Source organism: Sphaerodactylus townsendi, linkage group LG09 (genome assembly GCF_021028975.2).
Source record: "Sphaerodactylus townsendi isolate TG3544 linkage group LG09, MPM_Stown_v2.3, whole genome shotgun sequence".
NCBI lineage: Eukaryota > Metazoa > Chordata > Lepidosauria > Squamata > Sphaerodactylidae > Sphaerodactylus > Sphaerodactylus townsendi.
The window spans coordinates 80,532,629-80,549,100 of record NC_059433.1 but is presented as its reverse complement, the minus strand read 5'-3'; the positions used below and the strand labels follow the sequence as shown (position 1 = coordinate 80,549,100).

The following is a 16,472-nucleotide window of genomic DNA, read 5'->3' as shown; positions in this document are numbered from 1 at the left end:
TCAAGGTTGATTCAGTTTTCCATCCTTCCAAGGTTGGTAAAATGAGTACCAGCTTGCTGGGGGTAAAGTGTAGATGACTGGGGAAGGCAATGACAAACCACCCCATAAACACAGTCTGCCTAGTAAACACTGTGATGTGACATCACTTCAAGGATCAGTAATGACCCAGTGCTTGCACAGGGAACTACCTTTACCCACTCTGACTGACAGGAGCTGTCCAGAGTCTCAGACAGTGTCTCAGACATCACCTGATGCTTGTTTTAGCTGAAGGTGATGGGAATTAAACCTGGGACTTCCGCATTCAAAGAAGCTGCTTTACAATAGAGCCATAACGAAATGAATACTGAATAAAATGAACAGTGGCCCATATCACAGGGACTCATTTGCAGTAGCATGATGTACATCAGCTCAGGCACGCAGGGATTTCTACAGAAGGGAAAATTTTGATCACTTCTATGCCCAGGTCAGCTCTATCTTGTAATGAATGGCATGCCATATAGATTCTAATGTTCCTAGTAACGTGTTTTAATGCTACTAGTAAGAGCTGTTTGCATAAGGAACAAAATGAATGCTGATTCTATGGCACCTTAGGATGAATTCACACAGAAGCTAAGGCTTTTTGGGTTGCTTTTTGCAGATTGTGCACAGCAAATAAATAACGAGGGCTCATCAGTCAAAATATCTAGGGTCTCAAACAACCTCTTGAATTGGTTCTGGAGGGTTTTCTGGGCTGTGTGGCTGATTTCTCACAGTGAGAAACAGACTTTTCACTATGATACATCTCTGAAGATGCCAGCCACAGATGCAGGTGAAACGTTAGGAACAAAATCCACCAGACCAAGGCCACACAGCCTAGAAAACCCTCCAGAACCAGTTGAATCCAGCCCTGAAAGCCTTCGACAGTCACTTGAATGTTTAAGCTAGTGCAGCAACCAGGACCTCATTGACTTGGTACTGTGAAGGAAGGTCTCTCATATTCCAGACAATGTGAAACTGAACTCCCCTCCCCCACTTTCACCAAGAGGGGCAAAAAGCTAATTGCTCCCATAACCGGTATCATCACTGCTCTGTTTTCTGAAATACTTACTGGTATACACAAGTTGGAAACCTTCATCCGTCGCTTCAGAATCCGAATTAAATTCAAGCCAAAGATGATTTGAAGTGCTACTCAGCGTCAGCCCTCTCAGGGCAGCTCCAGTGAATGCCCCCAGCAAGTGTGCTGTATTGTCCCTCCCGTCATATATCTGTAAAGCAAATAGGCCTTGGATAATTTTAACACGCATTACAGAGAAATGGCAAAGCCTGCCCCAATTTCAATTATGAGACAGATCAGGGCTGCTGAAACTCCTTATTATATGTTTACGCAGAGTGCTCTCTCATGATCCGTAGTCCTTTCAAATGAAATTAATTCACTATGATTTCCTTTTTTAAAAACTTACATGACAATGGGCCGGGGCAAAGCTTTCATTTCAAAACTACATTTTTAAACATCTGTGTTTACTTTGCCGTGCCAATATTTTAATGGTGGCGTCGACACATAATAAACGATCATTTGGTGTACCCATTTCTATAGTAGTCGTAGAAGCGGCATAATGAAAAAAATGCAATCTCTTTTGCAGTCATGAATATTAAAGCAACCTCTATACAATCTTAGTAAATAAAGACATATTCTCATTTATATCAATAGTATAAAAGAGAACCAAAGTATCTCAGATGGAACAAACAGACTAACTGTAGTTGGAAGTTGGAAGGACAATTTAATCTATATGTAAATTTAGAAGCCATTTATTTTATATTTATTTTATTTCCTACACTGCTAACGAGTTTTCCACCCCCCTGCAAATACCCTTGAAATGGTGCTGAGAGGAAGAAAATGTTTCAGATACAATAGCATGTAGCCAGCTTCAAACTGGGATTTCAGCTGTATGATGAATTAAATTGCAGTTTGGTCAGCAGTTGATGGTATATTTAATGTTTACATTCTTTAAGTAGCAGTTATACTTGTAGCGAGTGGTGGAATTCAAATGATTTAACAACTGGTTCTGGTGGTGGGATTCAAACGACTTAATTTATTTTATTTTATTTATTTTATTAAATTTCTATACCGCCCTTCCCCGAAGGGCGGTATAGAACAACTGGTTGTAAACAACTGGTTGTTTACAAGCACCATTTTAACAACCGGTTCTGCTGAATCCCACCATTGGTCGTAGCTGACTACCTGCTGCATTTAATTTTAGGCACAAAGTTTTTAAAAAGTTCCCTATGAAAGAATTATATCAAAATTCTTGACTATCTTCTACTTAAAAATCATAAAGGTAAAGTAAAGTTTCCCCTTCAGTCTTGTTCAACCCTGGGGTACCACTGCGAGCAGTGATTTTATAGGCAAGCCTCTTTTGTGGGGTAGTTTGCCATTGCTTTCCCCGGCTATTCTTTACCCCCTAGCTATGAGCTAGGTACTCATTTACCAATCAGGAAATGGATAGATGGCTGAGTTGACCATGAGCCAGCAGCCAGGATATCTGACCCACAGGGGGCTCGAACTCCTGACCGTGTGAGTGGCAGTGCAAGCATTTAACCACTACGCCACGTGGCTCCTTAAAAAAATCATACTGTTGATTAAATACAGAGAGAATGAAAATTAAGAACACTTTTAGTCATATTTCTTTTTCTTTCTCCACTGAACATCATTTGGCTAAATTCAGTTACTTCATACCGGGTAAGTCTATTAGTCCATTATGTTCTACTCTGACTGGCAGGGACTTTCACTTTGCTGATAACATCAAATTATTCAGAATAGGGAAAAGTCAAATAGACCATGAAGAGCTTCAATATGATTTTTCCAAAATGGGCAACAGAATGAGAAGTATAAATAAATGTAAAGCAATGCATATCAGGACCAAAAAAATATGGTTATTTAAAAGTAATTATTTGCCAGTGGAAGAGGTGAAGAACCCTCATTTATTCTGCCACTATGAAGCACAGAACTCTAGAACACATCTTCATAATTGGTGAACTGGCCCTTAAGTGGTTGCCTACTTAGCTTCACAAATGAAACTGGAGGGTTCCGAAGCAGATATTAATGGAAGCTTCCGCACTGGTGACAGGCCTTTCATCGTTCAACCCAGCCAAGCTGCAATAGCCACTATTCAATTTGTCCTGGCCTGGTAGTGGTCACAATACAATTCAGCCTTGCTTTAGGTTTGTAGAGAAATTCCCCTAATCTGTCCTTAATTTAATTTTATACATCTATTGATTATACAAAACCACCTTCAAATGAATCAAACAATAAATTGGGAAGATTCATGTTGGGAAAGAAAACATTGCTGATGGAAAAATCCAACGCCTCTACCCCAGTGCTGATTATCTTCTTGTAACTTCTGTGAAGATTTGGTGATACTGAAGGGCGTTTTTTAAAAAAAAAATTAGAAGGGGAAGAAGAAAGATATTTTGGTGTATGAATGTGTAATGAATGTGTAAATGTGTAAAAATGATGTGTAAAATGATCTGTAAAAATGATGTGTACAGTGCATAAATTACAAGAGGGTTGCACAGCTCAGTCCAGAGCTGAGCTGGATGAGGATAGCATCACTTGACTGCCACGCTGCCCACTCCACAGCACTTTCCTGCAGCGTGGGAAGTCCAAAAAAGTTTTTTTTAAAAAAAAAGACCCTTCCCCCAAGGAGAGAATAGAGACACACCATGAAAATTGTGGTGTAATTTATTTCCACCAGCAGCTCCACTGGTGTATCGGGGCCGAAAGGGGTCTGAAGACCAACTAAGGTCAACCCTGCCCTCCACGATTCTCCCAGAATGCCAGTGTAGCTGGGGGCAGCATGCAGGTACCGGCACAAGGCCAGATGTTACAGCTGGGCATTGCAGCGGCCAGGCACCAGTGTATTTGTCCCTTTGTTGGCATAAGTGCCCCAGAGAGGGCATCTATGCTGGCAGAAGCCTGGGACATATCCAGAAAAGGGTTCACTCCCGCCCCCCGGATTGCACTAAGGGAAAGAGGAAAACTGAAGAGAGGATGAATAACCGCACAATTTACCAAGAAAATGTTGTGTTGAAAATAAATGGGATTCAGAATTTAATTCAGAAATAAAGTCAATGGGAAAAAAAATAAAGATTAGCCTTTAGACAACTTGTTTCGGTAAAGTAAGAGGACTGAAGCAAAGAAAACAGCTTTAGGAGAAATGGGAGCATGCAACAAACACATTTAATTAAGTTGCATGCTACAAACACATTTAATTAACACCTTACTTGAAAATATTCCCACTAATATTTGAAGGTCCTTCACTTGATCTGGCCTAATGCTTAAGTTAAAAAACTGATATCTCCAAAGGAGCTGTTTAATATTTTTCCATATGTAATTTTTCTATGCTCAGTGATAAAAACACTGAGCAAAATATTCATGGGCACATGCAAAACAAAAACACTGATGCATTTTGTATTGTACTTAAATAAATTCTGGGAAAAGTAAAAAAAAATAACACATTTTCTACTTCTCACCCCTCATTATGGGCATCTGTTCACAGTGAATGTGTTTTATTCCCTTAAGGTATGTGGATAGGTCAAAATTCTACTAGACACATTATGACAGCAGAAGGACCAATTAAACTTTGATCCTTCCCCAAAACAGGGATCTATATGTTTCCAAGACTACAGCAGTAGCCAAATAATATAGTTACATTTCTCTGGAAATGGAAAACAACAAGAGTAAGTAGAGAAAAGTCCACTCAGCGGTAACCACCTAAATGCATACTATACACACATACACTCACTTGAATTTAATTTTTTTTAAAGAGTAGAGTAAAATGTTGCCTTTAAAAACAATGAAACACACAGATTGATATATGTTTTGAAATAATGGATGTTTCAACCTACCTTAAGAACATCACCTTGAGCTAAATGAAATGTTCGGGCAGATATATTGATTCCCTTTCCAGCTTGTACTTGAATGCTGTAAATACATTCATGGTTGTTTTCATAGTTGAGAGGGTAATTGGGGGACAGCAAAATGCCTTCATTATTTGTAGCAGATGCTCCACATTCAGCTGCAGGTAAAGCAGAATTTGAGGTATAGCTCAATAGAGAACATACATTATTTCAGTTATGGTAAAGCTGGGACTGTGAAATGTCACCTAATACCAAACCATTAATATCTAGAGAGGGGTTATAAATATAAGTACTTTGATATCTTCGACACAATAGACACCTAGACACTACACACACACATCCTATTAATAGATCATTTCCTGTTCAGTTATATTCCTCATGATATGGAATATGACAAATTTGCAATAGCAATGGATGCTTACAGTCCAACTCAAAGGGCTGCAGCAGCTGGGGACGGTGCCGCTGCTGTGCCACCACGCTGTCACACTATCTCCAGAAGGGATCCAGGTGGCACAGGGAGGCAGCAAAAAGAAAAAAAAATCCCCAGCTGGCAGAGAACCTCCTACAGCCGAAAACAGACTTACTCCATCCATTTTGGGTAGTATAAGACTGACGAGCTGAGGGACTTTCCTAAGATGAAAGCCCAATGAATGCTAACTATGGAGTTTTGCAGTGCCTGCCTGCATAAGCGGAGCGACAACTGCGGGCCCCATGCCCCTGGGCATGCCACTGGGGTCACATGGGGGTGGAAAATCGACCCCCTTCCCCTTTCCCCCCACTTACCTTTGTTCAGCCTGAAAAAGTTCGGGCTGAAAAAGTGCACTGGTGGGAACTGCACTTCCCAGGAGACCTTGTGAACCCCAAAGTCTCCTTGAAAGTGTAGTTCCCACCTGGGTGCTTTTTCAGCCTGAACTAAGGGAAGTGGGGGGAAGTGGGGGCCCAGGGAGTGGGGAACTGCAGGGGGAGGGGCCCAGGAAGCAGGGCCAGGCACCATTTTGCCCCTGGTGCCATTTTCTTCCCCTATGCCACTGCTTGCCTGCCTCTTTGTTTGTCCTCCCCATTGGAATAAGCACCACTTATGCCAGTAAGGTGGGCAAACGTTCTGGTGTAGTCCTGAGCCAGGAAAAAATACCAATTCATCACCTCCCTCTGATTGGCCTGTCTGCAATTTTAAATATGTGATAATCAATGGCATGATTTTCTGGAGGAAGAAATGGAATTCTTTTTCTGGAAAACTATTCAATGTCTCAAATAACATAAGATCCAATTTTAGTGGTTAAATATCAGCTTATATTTAGAAAGCCGCTTTAAGTCTGGCAACTCAGAAGAAAAGTGATATGTAAACGCTTAAAACGATTATAACATTGTTTTAAAAAACCGACAGGATAACTTTATGTTCCACACGAAAAAATAAAATTAAATAAAAATTAAACAAAACCAAAACGAGAACAGAAATATTTTGATGGTGGAAGATGGGGGGTGGGGGTGGGGGGGGATGATGTTTAAATGTTATTTACATTCAAACAAATTCAGTACTTTGTAGGGAAATTATTTCTGTTGGAATCGAATAAATAAATAAATACGAAAAATGACAATATGCAGAATGCTTCCTTGACAATATTTCCATTTAAGAAGGAAAAGAAATATTTTCAAAAAAAAATATTACAATTTGGTGACATCTGGACATGAAATATCATGCACATGGCTGTCAACATAGCTTGTCTCTTCCTTAGAAGTCATTAGAACAGCTCAGTTTCAGTGCCCCTCTCTATAGTATCATTTGCATTACTTGTAAGTTCTATTAACAGATTAGTGATTTCAGTGTCCTTTTCATGATGTGACAAGAGACAGAAATAAACTTAGCTTAAATTAACTTTGGCATTAGATCCAGCAAGCATTTCCACTCTCTTTTGTCCAATTCTTCTTCTTAATGCATCTCCGTGCAAATCCCTAGATCCCCAGTGTAACATTTTTGGTGATTAATGGGAATTCCCTTTGCTTTTCCAGCAGCTGAAAAACTGGCTGGATCGAGCCCTTGGTTTTGATTGGACCCACACACTCCATCGAGTGAATTTATTACTCCCATTTAGATCATTATATTTACTTGTGAATATATGAACACTTCCACCTTCTTAACAAATCCATAAAATGTACACAGGCAGGCCAATCCATAAGGCTCTGGCAGCTGGGGACAGTGCCACTCCTGCACTGCTGCGTCACCTCCAGAGGGCTTTCAGGTGGTGCAGTGAGGCAACAAAAAAGAAAAAAACAAAACTCAGCCATCTGGAAAGCCTCCATAGGGTTCAACAGAGTTACACCAGTGTCGTGGGTCATCCCCTGGAGAACAATGAGTCTTCAGGGGGTGAGCAAAGCCCAGTAAGCCCAGACCAGATTGGGAACCAACAGTTAGGGCTGGACTTGGAGAAGCCAGGCCCCTGCAGGCTCTACCGGGTGGACAACAGGCAGGTCAGGACTCAGAGCCAGAAGTGCCTGCAGAACCAGGCCATGCACCCAGCCCTGCTCCAGCTGAAGAGACTTGCGCACCTAGTTCACCTGAGCCCACACGTCAACAGAGGCAGCAATGCAGGGAGCTTTTGCAAGTTAAATGGAGAAGCGTGCACCTGCTAGCTCAAAGAAAGCACCTTCTGCAGCAAGGGGAAGCAAAGTATTCACAGGGTGAAAACTAGCATGCTGGAAGGCCCCATATTAAGCAGGTTTGCAGAGCGTACCGGCCTGGATACAAGAAGCATGTGACTGCTGCAACGCTTCCTCTGACCAGTTGACTGGTATTCTGACCCTGAGATAGTACCTCTGATGGTGCACCTGCTTGACAGACTCTCTGACTAGACTCAGCTCTCGGCCGTAACTCGATACCTCTGCCTGGCAGCCTAACTCAGGACAGTCAGTCGGACACCCCTAGGTCAGTGTTCCCACTTGGCTGGAAGCCAATTAACATTGGCTCCACACCGGGAATGTCCCTAGCCTGTCCCCAGCTGCACCGAAGACCAAATTTAGGCCAGCCCAGCTCTTCAGGGGAGAGGCATTTCCTGGTTGGGTGCTGCTGAGCTGTGCAGTGCCTGTCCACCTCCCAGTTTGCCCTCCCTGCCAGCATAAGTGCCACTCACCCCCCCTCCCCCAACACTAGATTGGGGTCTACGTCTCTTGAACAATTCTTTGGGAAAATAACTTGGAAAATATTCATTGCAACCAGCCTGCCAACTATTGTACTGACAACGGCAGACATTCATTATTATTAAAATTATGAAACAGACTGTTCAGAAATAGCCAATTTTCCTTGAAAAAAAATGGAAAGATAAAAAAAATCTCCCCATATCACTTGTAGTCATTATTAAAACATCAAGTTTTAAATCACAATAGTGGCACATCTATTATTTTCATGACATACTTGATATCAGAAGCAACAATGCAGTGTTGGATCAATAACATTACGAACAAAGTAGATTGCACAGTGGTGAAAGAAAGGTTTAACTTTCAAAACTGATCAATTAAATCAAAGGGCAAGGGGAGAACCCAAGTAACAAAATAACTTGAGCAAACAATTTCTATACCCAAAATACTTGAAGGGAGAATGAATGAAGGCTGTGAGCACTTAAGTAAAGCAAGTGAAATATATTACATGGGTGCCATTCTAAAAGAGAAAAAAATCATAAACTGTGTAGCTCATCATTTGAAAGAATTGAATGGGGGGTAATACCATATTGTATGACCGTATTATGACGAGAGGTAATGAAAAGTATGAATGAAGAGGCACAGTGAAGCCAAAACACATATTGTCCACATCTATTACACTTAAGATGCCCACAGTACATAATTGTAATTTTAGCAAAGTATGCAATCCACTCCCTTAATTATGAACTTCTGTTTCTTAAACACATTTACATTTATTTATTTTCAATTTCATTTATAACCCTCCCTCCCTGACCAAAATCGGGCTCAGGGCAGCATACAAACATATTAAAAAAAAGATGTTTCTAATACACAAAGAAATACCTATCATTAAAAGTCAAGATGGCAAACAAATTCCATCCTGCGAGGACCACCCAGTCCCACTCGGTGTATATACTCATTAAAAAGCATGGGCAAAGTCAGAAGAGGGCAATGCAGAGTGAGAATGCATTAGTATTATATTGACGCTGGCAGATGACATCAGGATATTCAAGTGGCCTCAATTAAAGGCCTGGTGGAACATCTCCATCTCACAGGGCAGAACTGTTTATTGTCCCTCAGAGCCTGGGTGCCAGCTGGTAGAGAATTCCAACAGGCCAGAGCCAGGGCAGAAAAACTACCAGAAGGTTTTTATCAGAGGATCGGAAAGCAATATCGGGAAATGCAGTTTTGCAGGTACGATGGTCTGAGACTGCTCATGGCCTTAAAAGTTATTACCAAATCACTGGACCTGATTTGGAATTTGAATGGCAACCAGTGCAGCTGCCGAAGCACAGGTGTTATATGCTCTCTCACTGATGTGCCAGTGAGGAATCTAGCCACTGCATTCTGGACAAATGTTAGTTTCCACATAGGGCAGTCTTCTTTGCCACCTTCACTGCCATCCCATAGGCTTTCCAAAACATCCTATATCATGTTTTTTGTAGCTTCATCACAATTTTGTTGCCAACCCTGCCCTAGCCATCTCAGCTTTTTTTCATCAGTCTAAGTTCCTTGGTATACCAAGGGGCCAAGCTGGTGCAGGAGCAGGAGCAGGAGCAGGAGCAGAGCAAGCATGAAGGAACAATGCCCTTGATGGTTTCAAAGAGCTGGATCGTCCAGTCCTCTACCAAGAACATCAATAGAACTGCTGGTTGACTTAGGATCCTGCAGGGCATTCTGGAAACCAATTGGATCCATTGGTCTCCCCAGGCAGGAATAAATAAGCCCATTGCCTAGAAGGAGGGGGCATAACGATACCCACCCAGGCCTTCAGAGCAAAGTGTTCTGACCATGGCACTCTATCTACAAATGTCAAGGCTACATCTACCCCATCCCAAATCCAGAATGTGGTCTGCTTGATGGGTGTGGTCTGTCTCAATCAGGGAAAGTGCCAGTGCTGCCATAGAAGATGCCAGGGCCACTGTCTATGATGATGTGGCCGAATCTACATGGGTGTTGCAGTCACCCAAGACAAGGAGCCTAGGATCTCTCAAGGTCAACTCAGAAATGATCTCAAGCAGTTTCGGCAAGTTGTCTACTGACGCACTAGGCAGCCAGTATACCAGTAGGAAAGCTCTCCATGGTATCCCACACCATGCCCCCGTATTCAGTGCCGGAGAATGCTGGCATAGGGAATACTCTGAAAGAGAAAGCCTCCCAGATAACCATCACCATCCTACCCACCCACCTTGATCTTTGTCTGAGACTGGTGGAGGACTGAGAAATCATATGAGGAAAATTTCCTTAAGGTGACAGTTTCACCCACCCAGGTTTCAGTCAAGCATGCCAAGTTGGCATTTTGCGCTACAAGATAATATTGTAGTGTCCTAGTATTATTATTTATGGCCCTGGCACTGCACAACACCAGTGTCAGAGAAGAATACAACTTCCTAAGCTGACCACCTTCGTCTCTTGAAATGGGACAAAAGTCAGAAGGCGGATGAGCTTGGTTGCAGTGGGAAAGAGAATTGGCAGATTGCCCACACAAAAAAAAATAAGAAATAAGCTGGCAATGATAGAAAGGAAAGAATCTGAGCCTCAGGTCATGTGGCAATCCTTCCTAAAGATGGAAGTTGTAAACCACTTGCCTATGAAGAAACTAGCCCGAGCTTAAGTCAAGGGTAAGATGGGGGGGGGGGTATCATTTCCCCCAACACACGCACATATTGTTTTAAAGATCTAAGTGGTAATGATCAGGTCTTCATAACTGAAGACCCAATAAACATTTAATTAAGATAGCCAAGAAAGCTCTCTCTCTAAATATGATTATCCCTTTAAGAGTGGTAAAAGTTGTAAGGATCTTGCTAAAAGCAGCTGACTATCATCTAGGCTAAGTGTGCTTTCTCCTCTGCTTGTTGATAGCTAACCTCAGACATGGCCTGATTTGCAGGCCCATGAATTTAGCTCATGGATCTGGGGTCTATGATAAAAAGTCTAGTGAATCATGTCAAGGGAATTTTGGTGGTTGTTATATTTTGTTTATTTATTACCAAGAATCAACATGGTGTAGCCCTTGAACTAGGATCTTAGAGACACAGGTGCATAATCCTCCTCTACAATAGAAGCATGCTGGATGACCTTGGATCAGTCACAGTCTCTCAGCCTACCCTACATCACAGGGTTGCAGTGGTGAGGATAAAATGGAGGATAGCAGAGAAATAAGCTGTTGTGAAACCCTATTGGGAAGAAAAGTGGGGTATAAAAATTTATAATAAATCAAAACGATATTGAAATTATGTCATTTAAAAGAATTATTCTGGAAATTTCTGTTCACTTCTTTGGGCTTCATGGGAGAGAAAAGTGTCACAGAGGTGTCACCAAGCAAAACAACAACAACCACCACTGTTTCTGTCATAATCACCCCAGGTGAACTAGAAAGATGGTTGCAGAGAAACTCATGGTTTGTGGTTTCTAAACCTGATGATATCTTAGTTACTGTGGCGGGAGTTACAAATGTTAGAATCAAACTCAGAAAAAAGGATTTTTTTTAATTTTACAGGTTTGGTTTGCCAAGCCTAATTCCAAACAGAACAAGAAGCATACTATTCTCCTAACACTATGTTGGGCAGAATGGGGCAGTATACCTTCAGTACATGAATTCTAATGGGCCTAAAAAAACCTACTCCCCAGAAATACTTAGATTTCCAGATGTGACAAAAATTAATATTTGCGATTTGCAACATTTCAAAAATGGGCCCCTTTCAAAGGTGGCAGTTCTGGAATTAAATTGTGTTTTGTTAACAGCCTTTGATATTTTTAAGATTTATTTTTAATTACACTGGAAAGTGGCAGTTTTATAAAGTGTTAAGCTGTGCTCTATTAAGCATACATCTCAGAAAGCTTTCCCTAATTATCAAGAGCAATTGTTCCAGAAACCCCAATAAAGAAACCATAAAATCTCAATAGAGAAACCATAATCTCCCCCAGCCCAGAACTGAGTACAAAATTGGTAGATCAGCATTAAAATCCTCAGATGTGTCAGTATTTTGGATTCCTTTTTAGATTTTAATAGATAGAATGTAAAATGTATTTTGGTGGAACATATTGATACAACCCTCTCTAAACAATGAGTGCTAAATATCAACAGCAGGCCAAACACAGAACCCTCAAATGTGTTGAAAACACATAGGTGATGTATAGAGTATAACTGTATCAGAAATAAGAGGTGTGTCACCACGCTTATCCATGCTGTATATTTGCAACTCCATGGACAATGACTACACATACAAGCAAATGAAAGCAGCTGACCACGTACCCACACACCTGGGCAGAGGTGCACTCCACACACGTCGGCCACCACCAAGACAGATAACCTCTGAAACTCCCTCTAAACGATATCCAGATGAACAGGAGAATGTTAAAGTGTCGCCTACTCCAAAGCTGAACCCTATTCTGCTTCCAAATTGTGGAGTCCCGGGATCCTCACAGGGTTCAAGGTTATATTCTGTGGGAGGAAAAAAAAATCAGCTTCTCGCTCCAAAATCTCTTTAAAGTTTTCTTTCATACTTGGTCCTCGGCCTTATTATCAAACATACAGTAAAACCTGAGAATCAATTTAGGCTTCAAGTAAATTTTCAAAATAAATGCTTCTATAAGTAATTTTTTTTTTTCAAAATAAACGCTTCTGTAAGTAAATAGGCAACCCAGCTACAGGTTAAAAATTATGTCAATAAATGTTCATACCTTCTGCTAGATGCATGCTTGCTATTCTTATAAATGTCTCTGATAGTCTGAATATGACACATAAAATGAACCTAAATTACTATGCGAATAAAAGTACAACCAATTTCCTCATGGGCTCTTTTGGAATATCACTTCCTGAAATAAGATTTGACATAATTTCGATGCAACATGATCTTCACACAATAACTTTCTGTGCAGTTTACTATGATTTTTTTCAGCATACATTACAATTGCCACAGGAGACAAACTAAGATTTTTTCACTACATAAATGATAACAAAATCAGTTGTCAAAGATGTGTTATCAAATGGCATTTGTCGGAATATATGTTAATCTCTGGTCTTTTCCCTTTCCTTCTTCTTTCCCTCCAGGTCAAGTTCAGTAAAAACAGAAAGCACCTCATTTTTGATCTCTTACCAGAGAAAGTAATGTTAAATCCTTCATATGATATTGAAAAGTCAGAAATGAAGCGCAACTGAGCCCTGAAATTTCCATAGAGACCAGCGTTGATTGCTGACGGAAGTTCTGAACCAGTCAGGCGTGCCAGTGGCCGCGTAAAGCTGCGATTCTCTGTGATTAGTAAGTAATCGTGATGATCTTCCAAATGAAAGGTGTGAAAGGTGAACTGCACTCCTATTAGAAAAATAAAATAAAATTAGACCTACGTATCACATAGTTAACATGAAAGCAATTATATTGCTGATTAAACTCATACATCTCATTACAAACATGGGTTCTGAAAATTAAACAAGTCTTACACTTATTTCACCATCAGGTTTGAAATAAATAATAAAAAATCCCCCAAACTAATTCCACACGCATTTCAAAGTTTTCTTCTATATTTTATTGGGGAGTTGGAAGGTAAGAGTGCTTAAAGAATTACCATTCATTTATAGAATCACAATCAGGTGCTATTATTAATTCCCACTTTTTTTTTTTGCCTTCACAAGTAAGTATAATGTTGAAAACTCAGGGTGCTTTCCCCCATTGGTAAATGGTATTTGAATTTGATAACACGTGGAAGTACAAGCAAGGATTGCATGTATGTGATGGCTAGGTGCTACCTCAGCTCTTTACCCATCACACTTTTCCAGTATCAGTTACTGAACTGATTTTAGTGATGGGTTTGTGAGTGGTCAGTAAGGCAGTTTTAACAAATAACTGTGCTGGAATGCACGCTGTGATTATACAGGAAACCTGAGGAGGTAGGAGTCTGAGGTAAATCTGCTGCTCTCACCAACCTGCTTCTTTTGGAGTTCTTTACACCAACACCTTATTTTAACAACACAAAAAAGATAAGTTTATTGTCTCTGGACCAACTTTAACCTCCAGATCAGCCGCAAGGGAAGACCTGCGTAGAAGGAGTTGCAATAATCTACCCTAGAGGTGACTGTAACATGGATCAAAGTGGCCAGATTGGTCTGGGAGAGGTAAGGGGCCAGCCCCCCTGCTTGGCACAGATGAAAGAATGCCACCTGGGGTGTATGGGCCACCTGGGTCTCCATAAATAGAGATGAATCCAGGTGGACCCCCAGGCTATGAACAGAGGAGGTCACCAGCAAGGCGACCTTCTTAAGCAGTGGTAACTGGAACCCCTCCTCCCTCCATCGCAACACACCTGCAGGACCTCTGTCTTAGCTGGATTCAGTTTTAACCTGCTTTGCTTCAACCATCCAGTAACTGCCTCCCAGCAGTGATTTAGAGCTGCAGGGGCAGAAGCCGGCCCTCCCTCCGTCAACAGAATGAGCTGAGTGTCATCAGCATATTGATGACAGATCAGCGCAAAATCCCGCACCTGCTGAGTAAAAACCACCAGGCAGCCTGGAAAACCCACAACAGCCTGAAGTAGAAGCCTTTACAATCATGTAAAATATAAGGAAATCCTGTACCTTTCCCATGGGTAACATCCACAGTCCATGTACAATTCAGTGAATTTGGATAGAGTTCAGGGTATCCTGGAGACAAAATAGTTCCACTTGGTCCTCTGACATCTCCTCCACACAAAGCTGAGAAAGACACACACACACACAAATACAACTGTTCATATTAAAATTAAACACAGAAAATAAACTAAGTTGAAAATCTGTTATCTCGGTTTACACAATTGCCTATATGTGGGAGTGCCATCAGTTCCCTTGGGTGACAAATCTGTAATTGTGGCCAATATTTACAAAAAGTGCTCAGAAAGGAAACATGATTAATTAATTGTCATGAAGCTTTGTTAATAATAAAAATGAATTGCTAATTATGCTGGTTGATTTCAGAGAATTCCTAATGAAAAAGATGTATTATTCACACACAAAAATGATTTACATTTTCAGTATTAACAGTGGGTATTCAACACTCGTATACATCATAAATGGGAAAAAGGATGTTTAAGCAAAGAGAAAACGGAAAAAAAAACAGGGTATGGCGAGACAAACCACTTTCTACACTTCAACTCAGTTTTCATTTCTGCTTTGCTTACATCATATAACCAACACCTCTATTTAACCCATGGGTTCTATGAGAACTATGTTCAGTGGTGGGATTCAAATAATTTAACAACCGTTTCCAGTGGTGGGATTCAAATAATTTAACAATTGGTTGTTTACAAGCACCATTTTAACAACCGGTTCTGCCGAAGTGGTGCGAACCTGCTGAATCCCACCACTGCCTATGTTGTCCCACTACAACATGCAGTCAAGCAGCTATTTCATATTTTTCAAACAATACAAAAACCTACAGTGACTTTATATCAGATCTGAAAAACAGAATAGGTGGGCACACCAACAGTTATATGTGACTGTTTGAATGCTGGTCCTTTCGGCACAACACAAATAAAACAGGTTCAGGAAGAAAATAAAATGTTTCCTTCATGGGCTTGCACATGATTTTTAGCTGAAAAGCATTTCATTTCTAGCCTGAAAATGTTTTATTTGCATGCTGTTCCCTAGTGATTCTTTTTTGCAAAAGTGTCTTGAAAACCTCAATGAAAATAATGAAAGCTTGCTGCATGATTTTTTCAAAACATCTCCAACACCTCTCTGAAGTTCCTGGACATCCTCATCATGCCATTTTCTGACCTCACACTGGCTGTCTCGTGCTGTATTTCTGGGGGTTTTTTGGGGGGGAGACCTGGGGGGTAATGTGTAGACTCGACCCTTAGAGAATTGCAGAATGTGGCTGAGCTTTGCAGCTATGCATCTAAGAAGTAGATAAAAAATCTGAATGACCACAAAATGATGATCAGGAAGTGTCTTCGAGGGGGGTGAGAGCACACAAACATTTGTTTGTTTTTTAAGTTTGCAAAATGTTTTCAGGGGCTTGTGTGGAAAGAACCATTCTGTCTGAGGGAACAAAAGAAGACGAAGCTGTTTCAGGCTTCAGGGGCGGGGGGAATTAAAAGACAAATATTTTAGATTTCCTGCATACGTCAAAACATACACACATATTTACCCCTATTTTGCTTTACTTTGGCCACTTCATTAAAACTTCAGATTTTAATCAGAAGCTCTGTTGGTTTGTTGATGACTTATTGCTCTTTTTAAAGAACTGACCTGGAGAATTGATGCTTTCTTGATTATTGTCTGCACTTTGCTCCTTTTAATGATGTTACTGTAGTTTTATTGACACACTTTTAGTTTCTTTCAAAAAATTCTTAATGGTTTTAATTAAATTTGTATGGCCCCTCCCTCCCGCAAGCACTTTCATTAACAGAGGAGAGGATATTCCTTTCCTGAGAAC

The 16,472-nt window shown here is 40.8% G+C and overlaps 1 protein-coding gene across 1 annotated transcript in view; it reads right to left on the bottom strand.

The window, feature by feature from the left end:
* CSMD3 (CUB and Sushi multiple domains 3) overlaps nt 1-16,472 on the bottom strand; it is a 751,931-nt gene that overhangs the window by 223,274 nt on the left and 512,185 nt on the right. Inside the window, exons 19-23 of the mRNA XM_048507427.1 lie at nt 14,636-14,752; nt 13,164-13,379; nt 12,320-12,508; nt 4,885-5,054; nt 1,088-1,244 (exon numbers count right to left, since the gene is read on the bottom strand). Coding sequence (XP_048363384.1) covers nt 1,088-1,244; nt 4,885-5,054; nt 12,320-12,508; nt 13,164-13,379; nt 14,636-14,752 — 849 coding nt within the window. The remainder of the gene's footprint in view (nt 1-1,087; nt 1,245-4,884; nt 5,055-12,319; nt 12,509-13,163; nt 13,380-14,635; nt 14,753-16,472) is intronic.